The sequence below is a fragment of the Somniosus microcephalus genome, chromosome 21 (genome assembly GCF_052327205.1).
Source record: "Somniosus microcephalus isolate GS21.2 chromosome 21, FLI_Smic_1.0, whole genome shotgun sequence".
In the NCBI taxonomy this organism is placed as follows: domain Eukaryota; kingdom Metazoa; phylum Chordata; class Chondrichthyes; order Squaliformes; family Somniosidae; genus Somniosus; species Somniosus microcephalus.
Window position 1 is genome coordinate 11,980,403 of NC_141007.1, and position 23,195 is coordinate 12,003,597.

A 23,195-nucleotide genomic window follows, 5' to 3' on the forward strand; every position below is an offset into this window, starting at 1 on the left:
GAGCCGCCATTTCAGAGGGCAGTTAAGAGTCAACCACATTGCTGTGGGTCTGGAGTCACATATCGGCCAGACCAGGTAAGGACGGCAGATTTCCTTCCCTAAAGGGCATTAGTGAACCAGATGGGATTTTACGACAATCCGGTAGTTTCATGGTCACCATTACTGATACTAGCTTTTTATTCCAGATTTATTTAATTAACGGAGTTTAAATTCCCCAGCTGCCGTGGTGGGATTTCAACTCACGTCTCATGGAGCATTAGTCAAGTCTCTGGGCTACTAGTCCAGTAACATAACCACCATGCTACCGTATCCTCAATTTAGGCATGCTTTGGGTGAAAAATGTTCTTCATAATCCCCCTTTTACTTCCAATTTCCTAATTTGTAATCTTTATCTTTACAGGTTCAATATTGTCAAGAACTGGAACATTGCACAACCCCTCCCCCACCACAACCGTACGTACAAAGGTAGCAAGGCAGGCAGGAAGGTAGGAAGGAAGGTATGCAAGGGTAGGCCGGTAGATAGATTGATCACTAATCAAATTGATTGGCTGCCCAAGGGCTCAGCTGTTTAAGGCAGTGACTAACTGACCCAAACAGACCAGGAGTATTCAGGGTGTATGTGATGTGTTTGTTGTACCCGGCTGATTCCTCACTCACTGTGCTGGCGCCTACCTCCATCCTGTGACTCAATGGTGATGATGCCTTCGCGCTCTGGACCGTAACCTTGCGTCGTCTTTGCTTGAACCTTGAACTTATACGGAACATTTTCACTGAGGTGAGGCACCATCAGTGTCATCTCTGCATCGTCACCCTCCACTTGATAAGTCTTGACCTCATCTGTTGGAGGAATAGAGATAGTGTGTGGGTGAAATCGGTGACTGCAGTCTGACATCTAACGATACTGATACCCTCTGAGCTACTCCAACCCAGCATAGACGCACAGAGAAATACCCACAGCAACACACTGGGGGGGGGGGGCACGGAGAGAAATACCACAGGAACACACTGGGGGGCAGAGAGAGATACCAACAGGAACACACTGGGGGGCACAGAGAGAGAGATACCCACAGGAACACACTGTGGAGCAGAGAGATACCCACAGGAACACACTGGGGGCAGAGAGAGAGATACCCACAGGAACACACTGAGGGCACAGAGAGAGATACCCACAGGAACACACTGGGGGGGCACAGAGAGAGATACCCACAGGAACACACTGGGGGGGCACAGAGAGAGATACCTACAGGAACACACTGGGGGGCAGAGAGAGAGATACCCACAGGAACACACTGTGGAGCAGAGAGAGAGATACCCACAGGAACACACTGGGGGGGCACAGAGAGAGATACCCACAGGAACACACTGGGGGGGCACAGAGAGAGATACCCACAGGAACACACTGTGGAGCAGAGAGAGAGATACCCACAGGAACACACTGGGGGCAGAGAGAGAGATACCCACAGGAACACACTGAGGGCACAGAGAGAGATACCCACAGGAACACACTGGGGGGGGGGGCACGGAGAGAAATACCCACAGGAACACACTGGGGGCAGAGAGAGAGATACCCACAGGAACACACTGGGGGGGGGGGCACGGAGAGAAATACCCACAGGAACACACTGGGGGCAGAGAGAGAGATACCCACAGGAACACACTGGGGGGCAGAGAGAGAGATACTCACAGGAACACACTGGGGGGGGGCACAGAGAGAGATACCCACAGGAACACACTGGGGGGGGCACAGAGAGAGATACCCACAGGAACACACTGTGGGCACAGAGAGAGATACCTACAGGAACACACTGAGGGCAGAGAGAGAGATACCTACAGGAACACACTGTGGGCACAGAGAGAGATACCCACAGGAACACACTGGGGGGGGGGGCACAGAGAGAGATACCCACAGGAACACACTGTGGGCACAGAGAGAGATACCTACAGGAACACACTGTGGGCACAGAGAGAGATACCCACAGGAACACACTGGGGGGGGGGGGCACAGAGAGAGATACCCACAGGAACACACTGGGGGCACAGAGAGAGATACCCACAGGAACACACTGGGGGCAGAGAGAGAGATACCCACAGGAACACACTGGGGGCAGAGAGAGAGATACCCACAGGAACACACTGGGGGCACAGAGAGAGATACTCACAGGAACACACTGGGGGCAGAGAGAGAGATACCCACAGGAACACACTGAGGGCACAGAGAGAGATACCCACAGGAACACACTGGGGGCAGAGAGAGAGATACCCACAGGAACACACTGGGGGGCAGAGAGAGAGATACCCACAGGAACACACTGGGGGGCAGAGAGAGAGATACCCACAGGAACACACTGGGGGCACAGAGAGAGATACCCACAGGAACACACTGTGGAGCAGAGAGATACCCACAGGAACACACTGGGGGCAGAGAGAGAGATACCCACAGGAACACACTGTGGAGCAGAGAGAGAGATACCCACAGGAACACACTGGGGGCAGAGAGAGAGATACCCACAGGAACACACTGGGGGGCACAGAGAGAGATACCCACAGGAACACACTGGGGGCAGAGAGAGAGATACCCACAGGAACACACTGGGGGCAGAGAGAGAGATACCCACAGGAACACACTGGGGGCAGAGAGAGAGATACCCACAGGAACACACTGGGGGCAGAGAGAGAGATACCCACAGGAACACACTGGGGGGCACAGAGAGAGATACCCACAGGAACACACTGGGGGGGGGGCACAGAGAGAGATACGCACAGGAACACACTGGGGGGGGGGCACAGAGAGAGATACCTACAGGAACACACTGGGGGGGGCACAGAGAGAGATACCCACAGGAACACACTGGGGGGGGGCACAGAGAGATACTCACAGCAACACACTGGGGGGCAGAGAGAGAGATACCCACAGGAACACACTGTGGAGCAGAGAGAGAGATACCCACAGGAACACACTGGGGGGGGGCACAGAGAGAGATACCTACAGGAACACACTGGGGGGGGCACAGAGAGAGATACCCACAGGAACACACTGGGGGGGGGCACAGAGAGATACTCACAGCAACACACTGGGGGGCAGAGAGAGAGATACCCACAGGAACACACTGTGGAGCAGAGAGAGAGATACCCACAGGAACACACTGGAGGCAGAGAGAGAGATACCCACAGGAACACACTGTGGGCACAGAGAGAGATACCCACAGGAACACACTGGGGGCACAGAGAGAGATACCCACAGGAACACACTGAGGGCACAGAGAGAGATACCCACAGGAACACACTGTGGAGCAGAGAGAGAGATACCCACAGGAACACACTGTGGGCACAGAGAGAGATACCCACAGGAACACACTGGAGGCAGAGAGAGAGATACCCACAGGAACACACTGTGGGCACAGAGAGAGATACCCACAGGAACACACTGGAGGGGGGGCACAGAGAGAGATACCCACAGGAACACACTGGGGGCAGAGAGAGAGATACCCACAGGAACACACTGGGGGCAGAGAGAGAGATACCCACAGGAACACACTGGGGGCAGAGAGAGAGATACCCACAGGAACACACTGGGGGCACAGAGAGAGATACCCACAGGAACACACTGGGGGGCAGAGAGAGAGATACCCACAGGAACACACTGTGGGGCACAGAGAGAGATACCCACAGGAACACACTGGGGGGCAGAGAGAGAGATACCCATAGGAACACACTGGGGGCAGAGAGAGAGATACCCACAGGAACACACTGGGGGGCACAGAGAGAGATACCCACAGGAGCACACTGGGGGGCAGAGAGAGAAATACCCACAGGAACACACTGGGGGCACAGAGAGAAATACCCACAGGAACACACTGGGGGGGGGGCACAGACAGAGATACTCACAGGAACACACTGGGGGGCACAGAGAGAGATACCCACAGGAACACACTGGAGTCACAGAGAGAGATACTCACAGGAACACACTGGGGGGCACAGAGAGAGATACCCACAGGAACACACTGTGGAGCAGAGAGAGAGATACCCACAGGAACACACTGTGGGGCAGAGAGAGAGATACCCACAGGAACACACTGTGGGGCAGAGAGAGAGATACCCACAGGAACACACTGTGGGGCAGAGAGAGATACCCACAGGAACACACTGAGGGCAGAGAGAGAGATACCCACAGGAACACACTGGGGGCAGAGAGAGAGATACCCATAGGAACACAGTGGGGGCAGAGAGAGAGATACCCACAGGAACACACTGGGGGCACAGAGAGAGATACCCACAGCAACACACTGGGGGGCACAGAGAGAGATACCCACAGGAACACACTGGGGGGGGGGGCACAGTGAGAGATACCCACAGCAACACACTGGGGGGGGGCACAGTGAGAGATACCCACAGCAACACACTGGAGGCACAGAGAGAAACACCTACCGGAGGACTAGAGAGATTATGTGATTCACGTACACAAGTCACTAAAAGCTAGTGGACAGGTACCAGAAAGGTTATTGGAATGTTGGCCTTTATCTCAAGGTGGCTGGACTACAAGGGGTGAAAGTGATGCTTCAGCTGTACAGAGCTTTGGTCAGACCCCATCTGGACACTATGTTTAGTTCTGGGCCCCGCCCCTCAGGAAGGATAGATTGTCCTTGGAGTGGGAGCAGCACAGATTCACCAGAATGATACTGGAGCTAAAAGGGTTAAATTATGAAGACAGGTTGCAAATTGAGTTTAGAAGGTTGAGGAGTGATCTAATCGAGATGTTTAAAATGATAAAGGGTTTCAATGGGGTAGATACAAAGAAACTGTTTCCTCTGGAAACTGTTTCCCTGGAACAAGGGAGTTTAATTTTAAAATTAGAGTCAGGCCATTGTAATTTGCAACCTGTAATTCCCGCCCCCCCCCCCCCCCCCAAAAGGTTGTGGATGCTGGACGTTAACTGAGATTTCAAGACTGCGACCGATAGATTATTATTTGGTCTGGGCATCAAGGGATATGGATCAAAGGCATTTGATGGAGTTAAGATAGAGATTAGCCGTGATGTGATAGAAGGATGGAGCAGGCTCGAGGAGATGGATGGCCTCCTCCGGTTCCTCGGTAGAACTTTCACCCCATTAGTCAAATCTGGACCAGAATCCAGGGTCAAACGGCACTGCTGAAACAAACTGCGGTTGAAAATCCACAGGAGAGACATCCTGGCATAAGTACCGAGATGTGACTGTCCAGGACCTAAGCTATGACCCCAAAGGTCGCAGGGTCAGGGGGAGGTCACTTGATTTTAGTGCCACAGAACGGTGCCCGTGCCACTGGGGGCTGGGGGGGGGGGGCTTCTATGATGCTCACCTTACCCCACAGGCTGTAAATAGTGACCCCTCTGGAAGGAGGTTTGAGATACTCCCAGCAGCCCCCTTTATAAAGTGGCTGTGCTTAAATATATTTCCTTCGGGTCCCCACGGGTGAGTACGCGCTGGGTCCTCACCCGTAGGCCCAACGAAAGTGCCGGTTTTGTGCATGCACTGCGCATGCGCGGGAAACCGGAACTTCCGTTCCCTTAAAGGAAGGGGTTCACAGGTCGAACGCGTGCGCCGGAGAGGCAGCGCGTACGCATGGAACTTACGTTTTTTTTGCAGGTTTCTCCGGGAGGGTAAGTCTCCAGGAGCTATGCTTGTAAAAAGCAGTCGCAAGGTCTGCTTTTATCAAGGTAAGTGGTGAATTAAGTTAAATTAAAACATTTTTTCCACAGGTTTATTATTTTTTAATACTTTAAAGAAAGGTAAGTTTATTTTTAGCCCCGTTAGAAACTGTAATTAATTTTTTCAAAAATTTAAATTATTGTTTAAAATAGTTATTTTATGTAATTAATAGTTATTTTTAAAATGTGATTTTTAAAAAATTTATTTGAAGTTTTAGTGATGTTTTGGGGCTGAATTGTATTCATAGATTTGACAGCTCTTCCTGTCAAATCTATGAATACAGATTCCCTGCTACCATTGGCTCTCCATGGCCCACGTGATCCCAGGGGACGCATCGAACTAACTGCGCCCCTGGGATACGCAAGCACTGTGCGCCGGCAGTTGGAGCAGGCTCACAGCACAACGGCCGGCACGCTAGGTAAGTGCAGGTCGGGGGCTTGCACCCGCAGGAAGCCCCCGACCCGAATTTCTGGGCCAAAACACCTCAACCCCTTCCCTTTTGGGGGTCCTTGCCACAATCCCAGCCTGGACCCCGCTTCCGTCAGTTGGCGGTATGGTACGGTCTGCTCGCGCCAGGCATTCCCCCGCCAACATTACACCGGGGAGGCGATATCACAGGGACCCCTGACGTAGGGAGGCCCTGATTCCCGTCCCTCGCCCCTTACCCCATTGGCCTTGTTTGAGGTGGGCAGAGGCTCCACACCTCAACAGGCCACCATGGGAGCGCCCACATTAGGCCGGGCGTGTCTGGGTCCTGGCCTAATTTCCAGCCCTTCCTGCATGAATAGGCCGCACGTCCCAGCCAATCACTGCCCTTACTTCGTGGTGGCGCGGTGAAGTGCGGGCGGCCTGGGAATGAGGTACAATCATTGAGTGAGGAAGCGATGGCTGTGGCATTAAGGACAACTAAACAGTAAAACCATCGACAACCTTCTCCACAGGCACTGGCATGAATTCAGCCTTTTGGCGAACCAGCCTTGTTTGATATAGTGTGTGTCCACATTGGCTGAGGGACACAGCAGACCAAACCTGGAATCCTGCTGTGCTCTGTACGCCAGCACCATGTCTTATACCCATCTTGACGGACCTTCACGTCCAAGCCAAACCCTCTGCTTCTCTAATAACAACAGAAAACACTGGAAAAACTCAGCAGGCCAGGCAGCATCCGTGGAGAGAGAAACAAAGTTAACGTTTCAGGACGAAGACCTTTCGTCAGAACTGGAAAAAAGCAGGAAATGGAACAGATTTTAAAGCAAGTTTAGGGGCTGGGAAATGGGGGAGGGGATGAAAGAACAAAAGGGAAGGTCTGTGATAGGATGGAAGGCAGGAGAAGAAAAGAGGCATTAAGAGATATTCAAGGCAAGAGGAGGTGGTAATGGGACAGGTTAAGAAACAGAGGATGGCTCTCGATGGGGTGTGAATTGCGCTGGCAGAGTGAAGGACAGCTGCCATGTGGGAGGGACGAAAAAAGGCACAAACAAAAAGTGTGGATAAAAAATATATATGTGATAGGGGCCGAGGTTATGATCTGAAATTGTTGAACTCTATGTTGAGTCCAGAGGGCTGTAAAGTGCCTAATCGAAAGATGAGATGCTGTTCCTCGAGCTTACGCAGGTACAGGAGGCGCTACAGAAAGGAACATCCCAAAGCACCTCGCATACAATGAAGCGCAGTCATGTGGGTAAATGCAGCAGTCAGTTTTGTGCTCAGTCCCACAGACAACAATGACAAATTAACTTGTGTTGTTGGGTGATGAAAAAATGTTGACCAGGATACCTCTTCTTCAAATAGTATCATGGGATCTTTTACATCCACAGGACGCAGACGCGGCCTCAGTTTAACAACTCCTCCGAAAGACAGCACCTCTGAGAGTGCAGCACTCTCTCAGTATCAGCCTAGATCTTTGAGCTCAAACCCCTGGAGTGGGACTCGAACCCACAACCTTCTGACTCAGAGGCGAGAGTGCTACCAACTGAGCCAAGCTAGTAACTTCCTGCGGAGAGAAACGGGTGATTGTCAGAGATTGTGTTGGTGCTTACCATGCCCGTCCAATGGTTCACAGGTCACCAGGTATCCCAGGATGTCTCCATTCGGTTTACGGGGTTTCTCCCAGCTCAGTTTGAGAAGCTCAGAGTTGATGGCTGTAAATACCAGGGGTCCTGGAGCACTGGGTGTGCTCAGTGTGAAAGGAGAGCCTGCAGGGCAATGAACAGGGGGAGTTAGCGTGTGACGGAATAAGCCATATTCCAAGAGATACAACATCATATGAATATATTTCTAATATTATTAATACATGCGAAACTGGCCAATCTAAAAAACCTCAGAGACACAAGCTGCAAACAGAAATACAGGCTTCTGAGATAAAGATCAGTTGTTAACAAAGTTGTAAACACCACAAGCTTTTGAAATGGGAATTGGTTTAATATGCTAAAACAATGGCCCTATTGAAATAGCAGTTTGGCGCTTCCAGGAGGTCTGGAGTTTGGGAGAAACACAATGGAATGACCCAAGTAAAGTGTTAAAAACTAACACGTGAAACAGAAACACAGAATATTAAAAAACCATGTGCCTTTGTAAAAGCAACATCAAATAAGACAGGAAACACGATTAAATATGCAACCAACTGAGATAGCTAGAAAACACGCAACCACCCTAGTTGAAGTGTCTTTAATTTACAGGTAGTAAATATGATACCTGCGGAACACTTTGAAGATATGACTTCAATAGATGCACCAAGCAATTACATTGTTTTTGTATTGAACTTGGAACATCACGGAGTCACAACGTCTGTGGTTATAACCAGTTAAGCCAATATTAAGAATTGAATGAAAGCTCTTCGATAAGAATGGCATCAAATAAAGACTACTGACATAGTGTTTTATGATAAGTTTTTGAAACACCTAAACACAGAGACATAATTATGCATGCAGCAGCTAAATTGACAGTAAGAATAGAAAGAAGTCAACAGAGAGAACGAATAAGATAATTAGCTTACATCAGCAGAAAACTTCAAAGAATAAACCACTAAAAAAGAGTATAAAAGATAGGATTTTCAAATGGGAAAACAGAAGTCGCTGGAAACGGGCAAGCGATTCTCAGCTTCAGAACCACTCTGTAAGCCTACAACTTTGAGTCTCGGGTAATCAAGGTATTTGATTTTGGTGGATATTCTGGATTAAGAATAAGTAGAAGTGTGGAAATGTAACAAAGTTAAGATTTGAGAATAAGGATCTCTGATAAGAAATGTAAGCTATTTGTATTTTGAATTGTTAATGTTGCGACTGACTCAACAGCTGTTAAATGAATGTCGGCTCTTAAATAAATATATATTTTTAGAATTGTCTCAGAGTATTTCTGTATCAATCTCGCGAACCCAATTTCTGTACACTCTTTTGTAAGGAGTTGCAGAATTCTGGGGGGTATTCTGGACCCTCATAATATCTGGAAGGTTACAGTCTAGTTAAACTTATTAAAAGTGCTATCCGGAGGACAGTAACATCTTCAGTCGTTCCTTTCCTTTAGGGAGAGGTAGCCTGAACCTTTAGACCCATTTAAGCATCTTATAGAATTCGGCTATCTCTAACTTTAGTTGAAGGTGAACGTCTGGGGAATACGCCTGATCTGGGGTAGCCTGAAAAGGGCTGGGACTTGTAATTATCCCTTCAAGCGTGTATTCAATTCTGCGCAACAGGGCAGAGCTGCACTCACTATCCAGTAATGCAACGCATTACCAACAGTTGCTGCATCAAAGTCAAGACTCATCGCACCAAGTCCCCGATAGCACAGCTGATGAATGTAGAATGGAGCTGAGCCACACAAGACTACATGGTCCCAGGTTCTAACCCCTAGTCCGTGCCAAGTTAACTTATTGCAGCTAGGGTGGAAGTTGGGGCCAGTCCAATTGTCTTCAACACTCCTGGGCTAGAATTTGGGCCAGAGTTCTCAATCCTGATCAGCATCTAGTGACCCTTGCTGCTTGGAGCACGTGTGTGGACAATGGCTGATGACAGGATCAGACTCCGTTGTGATGCCACCACTGGTAAAACAGTCTGCCTTCTAGGCTCAAAGGTGAAGGATGGTCATTTGGACAGCAGTGACTGTGCAACTGGATCTCAGCAAGGTGCAGGTGCCTTCAGGAGAGAATGAGCAGAAGGAAACAAAAGAGATTCTTACATTGTCTCCTGTCCTAACCTCAAAACTGTGGGCAGGAATAAGAATTTCCATTTATATAATGCCCTCCCGAAGCTCTTCACATCCAACTAATTACTTCTGAAGTGTAATCACTATTGTAGTGTAGGGAAATTCAGCATGGGATCTTTTACAGCCACAGGCAGAGGGGGCCCGCTTAATGTCTCATCTGAAAGACAGCACCTCCGATAGTGCAGCACTCCCTCAGTACTGCATTGCGAGTGTCAGCTTAGATTATGATAAGTCTTGGAATGGGGCTTGAACCCACGACCTTCTGACTCAGAGGTGAGAGTGCTACCCACTGAGCCACAGCTGGACTTCTCACCTTCTTCAGTCTTCCCTCCCTCCCACTGGCCTATAAAACCCAAGGTTGGTGTCATCCAATCACTACTTTCTGATTTACTTAATCTTTTCTCCTACTCTTTTTAAACTTTACGGGTGTCTTGCACAATGCTTCTTGGCCCTTCACCCTTGTTTCTTGATTAAAACTAAAATGGTAAAGCTGTGTAAACCTGCCAGTCGACAATGCTTATCCAACTCTTGTACATAAGGAGCTAACACTATGGAGCCAAGCTTGTGGGTATGGTAGTGTAACGGTTATGATGTTCCATTTGCGATCCAGATGTTGTGCAATCAATTCCATGGCAAGTTGTCAAATTGAATTAATTGACATATTGTAGTAATGACCATGAAAGCTCCTGGTTCACTAGTGTCCTTCGGGGAAGGGAACCTGCCACTGCTACGTGGTTGATTCTTTGAATAGGTTGGCAAGCCGCTCAGTTGTAAAGGCAACCACTACTTAAGGTCCACCACTATCTTCTCAGGACAATGAGGGGTAGCAATGAATGCCGGCCTTGCCCACATCCCAAGAACAAACAAATTCAAAAAAAGAGATATTGGGGAAACAGTCCCTTACTTGCGAGTCATTAACAATTTGGGGACTGCTAAATCCATTGATAAAAATCAGGGAGTAGGCTCATTCACCAATCTGAAGGAATAGTCCTACTACTCTGCAGTGTAGATAACACAAGGTGGGTCTCTTCACTCTACAACCTGATGGAAAAACTGAATGATTGAGCACTTTTACAGATAGAGCACGCGCACCATGCGAAATATCAAGGTCACTCGCATGGCTCTCAGACACAGCCAGGGTTTGGATCATCGGGACATTAAATGATGGACCTGAAAGAAAAGACACAAAGGACTTGCATTTATATAGCACCTTTCACCACCTCAGGACGCCCCAAAGTGCTTACAAGCCAATTACGTACTTTTAACGTGTAGTCATTGTTGTAATCACTGTTGTAGTCACTATGTGACTGTGACCATGGTAAACTATCCCTCTTCGTCCTTCTCAACCTGTCTGCAACCTTTGACACAGTCGATCACACCACCCTCCTCCAACACCTCTCCTCCAGCTGGGTAGGACTGCTCTTGCCTGGTTCCATTCTTATCTATATACTCGTAGTCACAAATCACCTGCAATGGCTTCCCTTCCCACTCCCGCACCGTTACTCCAAGGATCTATCCTTGGCCCCCTCCTATTTCTCATCTACATGCTGCCCCTCGGCGACATCATCCGAAGACATAACGTCAGTTTCCACATGTATGCTGATGACACCCAGCTCTACCTCACCACCACCTCTCTGGACCCCTCCACTGTCTCTGATTTGTCACGCTGCTTGTCCGACATCCGGTATTGGATGAGCAGAAATTTCCTCCAACTAAATATTGGTAGGACTGAAGCCATTGTCTTTGGTCCCCGCCACAATCTCCGTTCCCTGACCACCGACTCCATCCCTCTCCATAGCAACTGTCTGAGGCTGAATCAGACCTTTCGCAACCTTGGTGTTGTGTTTGACCCCGAGATGAGCTTCCGAACACATATCCGATCCATCACCAAGACCGCCTACTTCCACCTCCGTAACATCGCCTGACTCCAACCCTGCCTAAGCTCATCTGCTGCTGAAACCCTCATCCTTGCCTTTGTTACCTTCAGCCTTGACTATTCCAATGCTCTCTTGGCCGGCCTCCCATCTTCCACCCTACATAAACTTAAGCTCATCCAAAACTCTGCTGCCTGTATCTTAACTTGCACCAAGTCCCGTTCAACCATCACCCCCTGAGCTCGCTGAACTACATTGGCTCCCGGCAACGCCTCAACTTTAAAATTCTCATCCTGGTTTTCAAATCCCTCACCCCTTCCTATCTCTGTAACCTCCTCCAGCCCTACAACCCTCCCAGATCTCTGCGCTCCTCCAATTCTGGCATCTTGCACATCCCCGATTTTAATCGGTCCACCATTGGCGGCCGTGCCTTCAACCGTCTAGGCCCCAAGCTCTGGAATTCCCTCCCTAAACCTCTCTCTCTTCTTTTAAAATGCTCCTTAAAACTACCTCTTTGACCAAGCTTTTGGTCATCTGTCCTGGTATCTCCTTCAGTGGCTTGGTGTCAAATTTTGCTTGATAACGCTCTTGTGAAGCACCTTGGGATGTTTTGCTACGTTAAAGGCGCTATATAAATGCAAGTTGTTGTTGTAATGTAGGAAACGCGGCAGCCAATTCGCACACAGCAAGGTCCCACAAACAACAATGGGATATTGGTGTTGGTTGAGGGATAAATAAAGGTAAACATGCATTAGGAAAGTCAAACCAGTTTTAGAATTACTTTTCTCCAATCCCTGCTTATTTTGGTCTCTTGAATTGGCCCAACTTCCTGTCATACGACGCAACACACTAAGTTATTTTAGGAGTTCACACTCCAGCCAATGAGCACAAGGCTTTTCTCATGGAATGAAATTGAACTCGAAGAACAAATATAACTGTGTGTGGATCACAGAAAATCCTCCAGGATTCCAGATTATACTCCTTGCCCCCGTAACATTGCAGTGCTTCATTCCTCACTAACGGAAATAGAACGAGGACAGGTACCTCAAACTGGTTGGTCCGACAATTACCTGGGACGGGGCTGAGAGGGCTCAGTGGGTCCACCTTGGATTCAATGGTGATGACTCCTTCTCGCTCTGGACCCCACCCCTTTTCACTCAGAGCCTTGACCTTGAACATGTAGGAGTAGTTGGGTAGAAGATCGTTGATGATCAGGGAATTTTCATTGGGGTCCGAGATGTCAATTGTTTTCATCTCACCTGGAACATCACGAGAGACTTGAGTAAAGCTCAACATCATCACATTGTGGCTAGAACAGAGACACAGCTCAATAACAATCACCCATTTCCCTCTCACACGCGCTCTCAACATGTGCAGGATAGCTAATGGCCATTGCAGTTACAAGTCAGTTACCCCAAAACCCGTCCGCTTTGGATTGTCCAAAACCCTGCTTACATCGTGGATTTCAGCTTGCCTTGGAACGACATGGGTTCAACCCAGGATTGGGAGTTCCCACTGCCCTAAATGCACATATATATGCCTGCCTCTGCCTGTACACCGGTCTTTCTGTATATATGTATAAAGCAGCCCACTTGATTGGCACCCCATCCACCACCTTAAACATTCACTCCCTCCGCCACCGGCGCACCGTGGCTGCAGTGTGTACCATCTACAAGATGCACTGCAGCAACGCGCCAAGGCTTCTTCGGCAGCACCTCCCGAACCCGTGATCTCTTCCACCTAGAAGGACAAGGGCAGCAGGCGCATGGAAACACCACCACCTCCAAGTTTCCCTCCAAGTCACACACCATCCTGGCTTGGACGTATATCGCTGATCCTTCATCGTCGCTGGGTCAAAATCCTGGAACTCCCTCCCTAACAGCACTGTGGGAGCACCTTCACCACACGGACTGCAGCGGTTCAAGGCGGCGGCTCACCACCACCTTCTCCAGGGCAATTAGGGAGGGGCAATAAATGCTGGCCTTGTCAGTGACGCCCACATCCCATAAACGAATAAAAGAAAATTTAAAAACATAAGAAATAGGAGCAGGAGTCGGCCATTTGGCTCTTTGAGCCTGTTCCGCCATTCAATAAGATCATGGCTGATCTTCTACCTCAACTCCACCTTCCCGCACTATCCCCATATCCCTTGATTCCCTTATATACATATCTGCCTCTGCCTGTATACCGGTCTCTGTGTATATGTATATGTCTGTCTCTGCCTATATACCGGTCAATCTGTCTGTATGTGTCTCATTCTCTACAAACACATTGGATTATTTTTTATTTCTCATCTGTAACGTTAGCGAGTTGAGAAACAGCAAACTGGGAATCAGTGAGGCACGGTGCTCCCGGTCACGGCTGTGGTTCACGGAGTTCTGGGAGATGGTACTGACCTCCCAGAAGAGGCTGGCATGTGACTCGATAGCCCAGGACTTCCCGGTCACACTGAGGTTTCTGCCAACTGACTTTCAGCGAGGTTGCTCCGAGCGCGGAGAAGACGAGGCGAGTCGGAGTGTCTGGGGTCCCAGGATATCTGTTTTCTGCGGGGCAGAAGATAGAGAAATAAATGCATAAAATTGAGAAAGTCTCGGATCAGATGAACATTAAAACACGGGCCAGTGCTGCTCATGGAGCTAAAGTTCTGTACCAGCAACAACACCCTTTCTGGGCCTTGATTAATGTCTTAAAACATCTACCCAGTGAGCCAAAGCCCAAAGTTCTACAGCTTCATGTCTGCAAAAGTGACATTATGTCAGTAGATGGGGGCAGGGCCCAGTTTCAAGTTCCGCCCCATTCCCCGCCCATCAATGGTGTCAGCCGTGGCTCAGTGGGCAGCACTCTCGCCTCTGAGTCCCACTCCAGAGATTTGTGCACATAAAGCTAGGCTGACACTCCAGTGCAGTACTGAGGGAGTGCTGCACTGTCGGAGGTGCCGTCTTTCGGATGAGATGTTAAACCGAGGCCCCGTCTGCTCTCTCAGGTGGACGTTAAAGATCCCATGGCACTAGTTCAAAGAAGAGCAGGGGACTTATCCCCGGTGTCCTGGTCAATATTTATCCCTCAATCAACATAACATAAACATATTATCTGGTCATTATCACATTGCTGTTTCTCGGAGTTTGCTGTGCGCAAATTGGCTGTCGTGTTTCCCACATTACAGTACAACAGTGACTACACTCCAAAAGTACTTCATTGGCTGTAAAGCACTTTGAGACGTCCAGTCGCCCTTTGAGACGCCCTTAACACCAAGAAAACAAAGGAAATAATCGTGGACTTCAGGAAGTCCAAAGGCGGAAGTCACACCCCCATCCACATCAATGGGGCGGAGGTGGAAAGGGTGGCCAGCTTTAAGTTCCTCGGACTAGGGACAGGGTCACTGGCAAGGCTTGAAAGCTAAGCAGAGCCAGGCCTGGTTAGTACCTGGAGGGGTGACCATCAGGGAAGACCAGGTGCAGAAGGTCACGGAAGGAGCCCCGAGGAGGGGCGGTTGGTGAGAAGGTCACGGAAGGAGCCACGGGAGGAGCGGCTGGTGAGCAGGCCCGGGCGGTGGGCTGAAGATTGTCGGACAGGAGGAATGGTGGAAATGGAATGGCGGCGCGCACCGACGCAGCGGCTTTGCTTCTCCCAGTCATGGGAGCTTGCAAGATCACATTTCGTTGTTCATGTACTTGTGCAATGACAATAAAGTTGAATTATTATTATTATTATTATCACGGAAGACCTCTCCTGGTCCCTCAACACCTCCTCTCTGGTGAAGAAGGCCCAGCAGCGCCTATATTTCTTGAGGAGGCTGAAGGGATGTAATCTGTCACCCCTGATCCTCTCTAACTTCTACCGCTGCACTATAGAGAGCATCCTGACAAGCTGTATCACGGTATGGTATGGCAGCTGTAGCTCCCATGACCGGAAAGCCCTGCAGCGGGTAGTCAAAACTGCCCAACGCATTACCGGCACCTGGCTACCGACCATAGAGCATATATATCAGAAACGCTGCCTACGGAGGGCACAGTCCATCATCAAAGACCCTACCCACCCCAGCCACAGTCTGTTCACCCTCCCACCATCTGGAAGACGCTACAGATGCATTCGCACCTGTACGACCAGATTTAGGAACAGCTTCTTTCCCAGGGCTGTCATCCTACTGAACTCCACAAATAAACACTAAAGCCTGCACATCTGCCAATGCACTTTATTATGGTCATATTTATGCTAATATACTGCAAGCCAAATGTATAAATGTATGTTGAATGTTTAAGTGTCCTAATCCAAATTGTACACTCTCGGGAGCCGCAAGCCTACATTTCGTTGTACTGCACTTGTGCACTAACAATGACAATAAAAGTTGATTTGATTTGATTTGATTTGATTTGAAAGGTGCTATATAAATGCAAGTCTTTTTGTTTTTATCCGAACTTCTAGTGTTCATGGGGGTGAGGCCCAGTTCCAAGTCCCACCCCTTTCCCTGCCCATCGGAACATCTAGTGGTCGTAGAGGCGAGCACAGAATTAGCAATTCATGACCTCATGCAAATGGGTGAGATGAATCATTAGATGTATTCCTGCCATTTGCACCCTCGCAGTGCTGGATTTCATGGCGGACCCCTGCAGTCTGGCATTGCTGAGGGCATGGTGCGGGGGGGGGGGGGTTAGATAATACAAAGGTGGGGGTTTGTGAAAGCAATCGATGGGCAGCGAGGAGCTGCAGGCAATTCCCCACCTGAGGTGGGGGGGAGGGAGGCCCATTGATGCCCCGAATGGCTGGAGCTCCTGCCAGGGATATGCAAATGCAAGCTGATCTTGGGCTCATGTGATGGGGGTCCGGGAGGCACATACATGAGGCACTGCCGACGGCCCATCAAACAACGCTGGGAATCGGTTCAGACATCGAGAGGATCGCTGAGGCGCCCAGCCCCAGGTCCCACCCCAATAACCCTCTCCCACCCACCCAGGAGTCTAAGGCATAATCAAAACCCTCGAGTCATTGAGTTGGTCCGCAGTAAGGCCAGTTTCCAATGCTGGGGGTTGAAGCGAAAGGGCTGTGATCTACAGAGGGTCTAAACGCCCAGCGTCCAAGGGATTGAGAAACAAATTCCCCAAATCGATGGTGCCTCATTGCACTGACGACTTGCGGAACAGAGCCACACGGACCAGGAAGCTTCTGGGTGCCATTCCTGATCTGTGTCGAGATGGTTCATCCCAACCGGGAGGGAGAAGAGGGGTAAGGGTGGGAGTGTTTCTTGAATTGGCCTCAGCACCCCTTGGGCTAGGGAAGGGTTACAATTGAAATAAAAGATTCAGCCAGCTCTTTGTTGCTACCTAGCGACCTCTGGTGGAGGGTCGGCAGAGAACACTGTCAGGATTGGCTGGGATGACCCCTGTGCTGGAATAGCCTGCCACCACTCCAGGTCTGTGAACAATGGCCATGTGGACAAGGCAACCATGATCTATGGAACTGCAACTTAGCAGGCGTCAGTGCCTTCAGGATGCACGGGACTGGGTGAGCGAGAGGGAGGGGAATAAGACAAGAGATAAACCAACCCCCTTAGGCAAAGGAGTGACCTGTAACTACAACCCCATAATAAATATCACCGGCATCTGAGGCCTCCTGACCCGACCGGACCTCAACTCCAATTATTGGCAACAGTTTTAAAACAACCAATTCAGATTTATAGAAAGATAGGTGAATGTCATTCTTCAATACTGTGAATTTTGTGCAAACTTGGGAACAAGGAAAATGGACGTCAAGAAGACGTTCAGCATCCATTCAGCAGAAAAAAGAATCTATACTCCTGATTTCCATGTCTTGCCGAAAAAACAAAAGGGATGTCAGTGCTGGGAAATGGAAAACTTTCCATTTCAGGCACCCAGTGTCAGCATCAAACCAGGGCAGATACAAGAGTTAGAGACAGAGTAAAGCTCCCTCTACACTGTCCCATCAAACACTCCCAGGGCAGGTACAGCACGGGTTAGATACAGAGTAAAGCTCCCTCTACACTGTCCCATCAAACACTCCCAGGGCAGGTACAGCACGGGTTAGATACAGAGTAAAGCTCCCTCTACACTGTCCCATCAAACACTCCCAGAGCAGATACAGCATGGGTTAGATACAGAGTAAAGCCCCCCTTAAACTGTCCCAATTGCAGGTCCAGCCTATTGCACTAGTGAGACATTTACCATTTCCCCATGAGCCATGCTGTGGCCATTTAGAGAGATTGCCAACATAAAAATGAACATTGATGCCAGACTCCCAAAGGGAGTGCAGGATGGAGAATGGTGAGTTTATGCTATTTTGCAGAATTTAAAATCATTATCCTTGTTTTCAAATCCCTCCATAGCCTCGCCCCTCCCTATCTCTGTAACCTTCTCCAGCCCTACAACCCACCGAGATCTCTGCACTCCTCCAATTCTGACCTCTTGCGCAGCCATGATTTCCTTCGCTAAACCATTGGTGGCCATGCTGTCAGCTATTTAGGCCCTAAGCTCTGGAATTCCCTCCCTAAACCTCTCTGCCTCGCTACCTATCTGTCCTTCTTCAAGACACGCCTCAAAACCTCTCCACCTATCCCAATGTCGCCTCGTTTGGCTCGGTGTGAATTTTGTTTGACAACGCTCCTACAAGTGTCTCGGGACATTTTTCTACGTTAAAGGCACTATATAAATGCAAGTTGTCGTTGCTGTTGAGGGTAGAACTAGAGGCTGTTTTTTGAGCTGTGGGTCCACAGTCTCTCGGAAATGGGTTGACATTACCCATTAACTCATTCATATCGTCAGTAGAGGAGATTCTCATCCCATCAGTCTGGGTTGGATTGGAGCTCTGGGTCCAAAGGTAAAAAGCAAGTGTCTAACCCATTGCATTCTGCAGTTCCCATTGCATGTTGCCTTAAACGTTCGCCCAGGATGTAATGATTGTGAATAAGAAACAGAATCTATGGAAATGCATTGGAAGGGGCCTAACCATGTAGAACCATCTCCAGGTTCTCAAGAGCTGCATTTACATCCTCGGATTCAGTCCGTCTCCTCCCTCCAATCATTTGCTGTGTGATCGAGTAGTTACCTCCCTTCTTTCCATGCATTGGTGTTCCTGCACAAACAAACATCTCTCAGGAATTCAGCAAAACAGTACCGGAGCAGTCAGTACGTTTATCGCAGATACCCAGGAGTAGCAAGTTTTTCCAACCCTCATCTCCTGAAGGTGCTGCCTCTTGCTGGGGTGCAGTCCCACAGGCTCTACCTCATGGTCATTCCTCCTGCAGGTTTGGCTGAGGAGCTCAGCGCCCAACAGAAACTCAGGTGAAACTGAGAGGTGGGGGGGAAGGTTAGAACAAGGGGAGGAGGTGAAGATGGTGTGGGGGGGAAGTGAAGACAGGGGAAGAGGTGAAGACAGGGGGGGTGAAGACGGTGTGGGGGGGGAGTGAAGACAGGGGAAGAGGTGAAGACAGGGGGGGAAGGTTAGAACAAGGGGAGGAGGTGAAGACGGTGTGGGGGGGGAGTGAAGACAGGGGAGGAGGTGAAGACAGGGGGGGTGAAGCCAGGGGGAGTGAAGACGAGGGGAGAAGGTGAAGACGAAGGGTTGAAGACGGGGGGTGAAGATGGGGGGGTGGTAAAGATGGTGGGGGGTGGGGGTGGAAGATGGCGAGGGGGGGGGGTGCCCCAGTTGGCAGTGTACGCAGTGTTTGGGTGGAGCCACTCCTACTCCTTCTAGCTTCACAAAAATATAACTTTGAAATGTTTTGTTGGCCATTGTTTTGAGCAGGGTGAATTGAAGGGCAGTCGCTATAGATCCAGGACAGGAGAAATTGTATGAATAGGATTCGGAGTGGGAGAGGAATCCTCTAAAACACAAAAAATCCTAACAATTGAATGAAAGTGTGAAGCGGTGACTCACGCTGATCCTGCCGGTTCTGACTGGCGCTAACACGGGGCGGTGGGCGAGGGGGGTGGGGGGCGGAGGTCACTGGCCAAGGAAGCTCAGTGCTGTGACAGGTTGAAGTGACTGTCCTAACATGTGGCATTGGGTGTCTATCACGCTCTACCAGCTGTCTTCAACCACCCGCCCAGTTGAGGTGCTGCAACAGCAGAGGACCTCTTTAGATGGAGCCTCCATTTGCCAGTGTTATGCACAGATATTGGGGTGAATTAACTGTGATACTCAAAGGATAACAACAGCATGTCCTGTCAAATTCCATAGGACAATGAGTTTAATTTACCAACCAGCATCAATGTAATCTCCTGGACTAGTTTTGATACCTTGGGGGGTCGGAGGAGAATGTTACAGAATTTATTACCCTAATTGGTTTTTTATCTGGTTGTTTGCCTCTTCCACCAAAAGGACAAGGGCAGCAGGCACATGGGAACACCACCACCTACCTCCAAGTTCCCCACCATCCTGACTTGGAAGTATATCGCCGATCCTTCATCGTCGTTGGGTCAAAATCCTGGAACTCCCTAACAGCATTGTGGGAGTACCTTCACCACACGGACTGCAGCGGTTCAAGAAGGCGGCTCACCACAACCTTCTGAAGGGCAACTAAGGAAGGGCAATAAATGCTGGCCTTGCCAGAGATGCCCACATCCCAGAAAATCGAATAACAAAAAACCATAAAGCCGGGTGTGTGGGGAATATCTTAATCATCGACCATTAATCCATCGCGACAGGGCCAGGCTAGATGGACCAGCTTGTCTTTCCATGTCTGGCATTTTTCGTATGTTCATGTGTATCCACAGAGTCTCACATGCTTTCCCAACACCGGAGAGTCTGGTGAGAAAGCATCTCTCCCACTCACTAGTGCGCTGCAATTGGCTCCGGTGCCCGCTTCGCCTCCCCTCCCACCGCAAGGGAAGGGTAAAATTCGCCAGGGTTCCTGCGCCTGATCACTTACCCGAGAATCATACAGCACAGCAGGAGGCCATTCCGCCCGTCGTGTCCGTGCCGGCTCTTTGAACGAGCTCTCCAATTAATCCCACTCCCCCGCTCTTTTCCCATCGCCCTGCAAATTTTCCTCCTTCAAGTATTTATCCAATTCCCTTTTGAAAGTTATTATTGAATCTGCTTCCACCGCCCTTTCAGGCAGAGCGTTCCAGATCACAACAACGCACTGCGTAAAAATAAATTCTCATCAACTCCCTCTCTGGATTTTTTGTCAATGATCTTAAATCTGTCCTCTGGGTATCGACCCTCCTGCCAGTGGAAACAGTTTCTTCTTATTTACTCCATCAAAACCCCTCGTAATTTTGTCCACCGCTGCGAAATCGCCCCTGAACCTTCTCTGTTCTAAGCTTCTCCAGTCTTTCCACATAACATAAATCCCTCATCTCTGGTACCATTCTAGTAAATCTCCTCTGCACCCTCTCCAAGGCCTTGACAGGGCCTCAAATGTGGTGCCCAGATTTGGACACAATACTCCAGCTGAGGCCTAACCAGTGATGGAAAGCCTACATGTGCAGTTGTTGGGTAAGGACAGGATTTGCTCAGCTGTGATGCCTGCCCTGGTTGAATATACTGCCGGCACCCACTGTCTGGGCTCACATATGAAAAGTGACCTCTTGGGTAAGGCGCTGGAGGGCAGCTGGCACGTAAAACATAAGAAATAGGAGCAGGAGTAGGCCACACGGCCCCTCGAGCCTGCTCTGATATTCAATAAGATCATGGCTGATCTTCGGCATCAACTCCACTTTCCCCATGTGGAGCTTTACCCTACACAACAACACTGCACGTCCAGACTGACCCAGTGGCAGTGGGTCACGGTGAGGGTGTGGAAGGCGCTATATAAATGCCAGTTCATTTCTTTCTTTTTAAGCCAGCAAGAGTAAGCGTCTTCAGGAGAGGAAGGGACCAAACCAGAAGATAAATTGCCCTCAATTCTCATTCAGATTATTCGGTTACTTTAGTTTTAGTTTTCTCTCTCAAAGCTTCAGAAGTCAGCGTGAGTTATGTTTCATTTTAGCTGTAGACGCGGTTTCGGTTTTTAGTTGACACTCATCTTTGTCAGTCAGAAGCAAGAGGCGAGAGGTTTTCAACACACACCAGATCACACACCGACTTGGCTCATACTGACCCTGTCCCGACATCATGGTCGTGTGGGTCTCGGAGGACATGGAGGAGCTGCTCATCATCCCGTACTGCTGGCTGTGGGTGGTGGTGATGCTTCGATTGAGGGTGCTGTTGACACTGCCAGGAAACAGCGAGTTCATCTCCCATTTCCCGTTCATGTGCATGTCTGTGGGAGGGAAGAAATTAAATGTGTTCAGTCAGTAAAGCAACCCAGTTGACACTACACAATTCTGCCCAGAACTGGGAATCAAAGAAAGCCACTCCACCCGGGTACCGGCGGCACCCCACCCGGGTACCGGCGGCACCCCACCCGGGTACCGGCGGCACTCCACCCGGGTACCGGCGGCACTCCACCCGGGTACCGGCAACACTCCACCCGGGTACCGGCAACACTCCACCCGGGTACCGGCGGCACTCCACCCGGGTACCGGCGGCACTCCACCCGGGTACCGGCAACACTCCACCCGGGTACCGGCAACACTCCACCCGGGTACCGGCGGCACTCCACCCGGGTACCGGCGGCACTCCACCCGGGTACCGGCAACACTCCACCCGGGTACCGGCAACACTCCACCCGGGTACCGGCAACACTCCACCCGGGTACCGGCGGCACTCCACCCGGGTACCGGCGGCACTCCACCCGGGTACCGGCAACACTCCACCCGGGTACCGGCGGCACTCCACCCATCAACATTCAACATAGTTTTGGCACCAACATTACTATGCAAAGTGAGAATTACTAACAGCTTTGGCAAACCCCGCCCCCATCCCTTTTATAATCTTACTGAAAACTGATCCTCACAAAAGTTCCTGCAGTTTGGGGTTTTGGAATTTGGAGTTGCTATTGCGCTAAAGGATGGTGGCATTGGACTCGAGCGATTTGGGAGGAGGGATACTGTTGGTGTTGGGCTAAGAAGCAGGAGGAGGAGTGGGCACAGCTGGGGAGGGGGGGCGGGAGGAAGAGCGGACCTGATGGTTTTGGGGTAGGGAATGGACAGTGCTGGTCCATGGGTTTGGGGGTGCAGACACAGGGACGGGAGTGGACATACAGCAAGCAATCCACCCACCTGGCATCACAGCTCTCCTTGCAGTCAGCAGAGGAGGACAAAAAGGAAAGCGGATTCGACAACAAGAACACAGGAGACACTGGACTGGAGAGCAGCCTGACCGGTTCAAAGTCCACGTGGGCTGAGGTTGGGAACCGTCCCGTTACTGCACACAGTGCTCAAGACCACCCCATCCATTGCCACACGTCCTACTTCACCAGCATCTGCCCACCCCTGGGGCCTGAGGTGGAGCCTGCATCAGCAGAAAGAAAAGAGAGGCCTTGCATTTATATAGCGCCTTTCACAGCCTCAGGACGTCCCAAAGCGCTTTACAGCCA

General features: G+C 50.0%; 1 protein-coding gene across 3 annotated transcripts in view; it reads right to left on the reverse strand.

Annotated features, from left to right (window-relative positions):
* The window catches only part of itgb4 (integrin, beta 4), a 181,584-nt gene that overhangs the window by 4,547 nt on the left and 153,842 nt on the right, over window positions 1-23,195 (reverse strand). For 2 of the 3 annotated variants that reach the window (XM_085963248.1, XM_085963246.1), the window contains 6 exons: window positions 21,816-21,977; window positions 18,716-18,841; window positions 14,155-14,301; window positions 12,829-13,017; window positions 7,724-7,879; window positions 673-837 (listed from right to left, as the gene is read on the reverse strand). In XM_085963248.1, the coding sequence (XP_085819374.1) occupies window positions 673-837; window positions 7,724-7,879; window positions 12,829-13,017; window positions 14,155-14,301; window positions 18,716-18,841; window positions 21,816-21,977 (945 nt within the window). The remainder of the gene's footprint in view (window positions 1-672; window positions 838-7,723; window positions 7,880-12,828; window positions 13,018-14,154; window positions 14,302-18,715; window positions 18,842-21,815; window positions 21,978-23,195) is intronic. The other variant, XM_085963247.1, reaches the window with a different exon arrangement.